The sequence below is a fragment of the Sparus aurata genome, chromosome 15, assembly GCF_900880675.1.
Source record: "Sparus aurata chromosome 15, fSpaAur1.1, whole genome shotgun sequence".
In the NCBI taxonomy this organism is placed as follows: domain Eukaryota; kingdom Metazoa; phylum Chordata; class Actinopteri; order Spariformes; family Sparidae; genus Sparus; species Sparus aurata.
In genome coordinates this window covers 30,281,145-30,284,614 of record NC_044201.1, presented here as the reverse complement: position 1 = coordinate 30,284,614, position 3,470 = coordinate 30,281,145, and the positions used below count along the sequence as shown (strand labels likewise).

The following is a 3,470-nucleotide window of genomic DNA, read 5'->3' as shown; positions in this document are numbered from 1 at the left end:
GTTATTTGGATACATTTAAAGAATTTCTTTGTTGGATTAAAAAAATGTTGGTCTAAAAATGCCGTCACACAGGAATAATTAATTAATAAACAGTTTATTACACTTCCAACTAATCATTTATTAAGCAGTTATTAAGGTTTTTAAACATCAGATTAAACTTTACTTTAAAACAAATTGCTTTATAAATGTAAATAACTATTAACTAAAGTTTAATTAACCATAAAAGTATCAGTTATTAATGATATTATTATAACGTATCACTGGTTCATGAGTCTGATTTGTTTCAGGAGCTTATTTAACTAAACGTTCAGTGCATTACAGTTTCCACAGAGTCACCGTGACAGATTTAGCAGTGTGGTATGTGACGGGAGTCCCGGTCGAGTCGGAGGATTTATGCAACACTCAGTGAGTGATGTGAAGATCACCTGCAGCCAGCAGGGGTCCATCATGATTCTCAAATAGCAGCTGAAGCAACAGGCCGAGGCATCCCAGCCATGAGGCGACACTCCCCTATCAGCTGGATGTCAGCCAGTTCAAATTCTCTCTGATTGGCTGAGGAGGAATTCCACAAACTTCTCATTGGCTGTCTGAGGAACCATATGACAGCGTATGCAAATGGTCTCTATGTGGCAGTTGAAATCCCTGAGTGCTGAGCAACCCTTCACTGAGAGGCAGCCAGAGAGAGAGGAGGAAGAAGCAGAGAAGGGGGAGTGACGGCAGCATGCCCTGTTAGAGAGAAGCTGTTCCAGCACAGTTCTACAAGTCAGAGGAGCTGAAGACTTCCACAGAACTCGCTTTCTTTTTCACCTCGGAGCCGTTTCATTCTTTACCCCATGAGTGCTGCAAGGTAAGAACCACAGAGAGGGTTTGTTTTAGTTTCTGCGGAAACTGTTTGAGTTGTGTTTGCGTAGTTTTAAAACGGAAGGCGTAGTTTGTCAGATCTTGCTGTGTCACTGACTTCAAGCTGTTTTTAAAGTTAGAAAACTGAAGCGTGAAAGAGTTTTTTTTACTTACGCCACAGTTCTAATGTCTTCATTTTCTCTCCTCCCTCTCCTGCTCACTTCCCTGCCTCCTCTCTCTCCTCCCCACCCTCTCACACCACCTCCCTTCTTCTCCTCCCCTCCCTCAGTGTGCTCCGGTCCTTCAGCCCATCAGCAATGCCTGGCCCAGTGATGCCGATGGACGTTGCGATGAGATTCTACATCAGCCACTCTCCTCCTCCTCTCCGAGGCTTCCTCAGCTCCTACGAGGAGCTGCAGAGGACCAAGAACCGGGTCAACCAGTCCACCGCCCGCAGCCACAACCAGCAGCTCTACAAACCGCTGCGGCCCTGCCTCAGCAACCAGCAGAAGGCGGCGGATGACGACGGCTGCATGGGCTGGAGCAACAACAAGGTCAGCAAGAAGAAGGTGGTGTTTGCAGACACGAAGGGCATGTCGCTCACCGCCATCCACGTTTTCTCCAAGTTTGACGATGAGCCGTATCGAAACAAGCGGCGCGGGGGAGTCACGGAGGAGCTGCAGTTTGACATGACGGACCTGGAAACGGCCACGATGGATCTAAAGATCAGCTCGACACGCAGCCTGGCGCTGGACTTTAAACAGCCCTCAGCTGACTATCTGGATTTCCGGAACCGCCTGATTCACAATTCAGTCTGCTTGGAGAACTGCTCACTTCAGGAGCGCTCGCTGACCGGCACCGTCAAGGTCCGAAACATTGGGTTTGAGAAGTCGGTGCAGCTGCGCGCAACTTTTGACTCGTGGGTCAGCTTCACCGACGTCGAGTGCACCTTCATGAACAACGTCTACAGCTGCCAGGACAACGACACCTTTGCGTTCGTCCTGGAGCTGCCCACAAACATCCCGCCCCAGAATCGGGTGGAGTTCTGCATCTGCTTCAAAACCCAGGACCAGACCTTCTGGGACAATAATGACGGCAAGAACTATTCTCTCAAGCACGTTGGCTGGAACGGAGAGGACCTGAACGGCCTGATGCCGCCGACTTCTGCTGAGCAGAAGAAGCCCTCAGAACACAAAAACGGGAGCGTGAACAAGCTGCTGGAGGTTGAGTTCGATCAGTTCGGCAGCCCACGCATGTCCAACGGACTCTTCCCCGGCTGGCAGAGCTGGGGTCAGATTGAGAACACTGTGCCTTATTGGTGAAAACGTCAGGATGTCGAAATGGTACTGATATAAGATAAGAGTCACTGACGGGGCATTCAGTACGAGTCCAGCTGTGGGTCTGGTCCCCGGCTGGCTCTCAGCCAGAGGCGAAACTGAAGCGAACAACCTCAGCTTTCTTTTTTTATTTTTGTTAGCAGAGGAAGTGCACAAACCACACAGAAAAGTAACTAATGTGTTCAACTGACCTGCTTTCTGCCCGAGAGACGTGATGGTCTGTGGCTGGAGGACGAGGGATGAACGGGGGGAGAAAAAAATGTTTGATTTATTCCTCTTCTGTAAAATATAAATGTGCCTTCTCAGAGTGCCTGTCCACTAAATACAGACTGTTTGTGAAATATGCACTGATTGAGATGTTCCCTCTCAATGTGATGTCTGTAAAGTAGTGAAGGAGTGGAGCTGGTTAAGTCCTTCATATTGAAGGGAGAGGACGAGCGAGTGCATGGCGACGAAGCGCTTCATGAGAAACCCAGCTGATTCTTTTTCTAAATGATAAATGCACACTAACTTTTTGCACCTTCGACGAGGAGGAAATAATTCAACATGATTCTAAAAAATGTCCGAGTCATGCGGCCCTTTTCTTTCCCTCCGTGTACATTGCACAAATGTTTTATCTGATGAAAAAAAAAATGTTCGGCTGTAATTTTTTTGATGTAAGTTTGCTGAGGAACTGAGCTGCTATCAACAGGTGTGTCACAAGAAAGGACTCTGCATGTGATTGGTTGTATCGACCTGGGAAGACGTTTTGAAATGCGCTGTGGTTCGGGTATGTTGAGAGGTGGAATGATGCAATGATCGAATGTTTTTACTTGCTTGCTCTCACAAAGTGCAATGATGTGATGAGTGTACAGTATGTGTGGCTGGAATTGCGTTTTTTATTTTATTTTATCTGTTCTAAAAACTTTTTTCTTTCTCACAGTAAAGAAAAAAAAAAAGGTGTGTGTACCCCAGCATTTTGTTTCACTTGAAGGTGTGTGTTGCTGACATGTGCCCACGTCAGTCAAATGTTTCCTTTTCACAAATAAATTTCTATATTTGTGCTAAAATATTCACACGAGTCCTGAATCTTTTTCTTACACACACATGAAAACAACATCATTCTGAGATTAAGAAGGTCCAATGTGTCAGAAAAGTCAAAACACAGACCCTGTGGTTCTGTAGCCCGATCAGTAGTCGATCAGAAATCAATTAAAAATCAATTATTTACTAAATTGGGCCTTTAGAAGCAGCCCGAGTAGTTTATGTATGTACAGATAGTGGATATATTTTGGATTGACCTGAGCTCATCAA

The 3,470-nt window shown here is 46.1% G+C and overlaps 1 protein-coding gene across 1 annotated transcript; it reads left to right on the top strand.

Moving 5' to 3' along the window:
* The first annotated feature begins 644 nt into the window (after window positions 1-644).
* LOC115597116 (protein phosphatase 1 regulatory subunit 3C-B) lies at window positions 645-3,230 on the top strand. Its single transcript, XM_030442816.1, has 2 exons — window positions 645-847; window positions 1,130-3,230. Exons 1-2 carry the CDS (start codon window positions 834-836, stop codon window positions 2,160-2,162), a joined length of 1,047 nt encoding a protein of 348 aa, XP_030298676.1. The 5' UTR covers window positions 645-833; the 3' UTR covers window positions 2,163-3,230.
* Window positions 3,231-3,470: the final 240 nt, after the last annotated feature.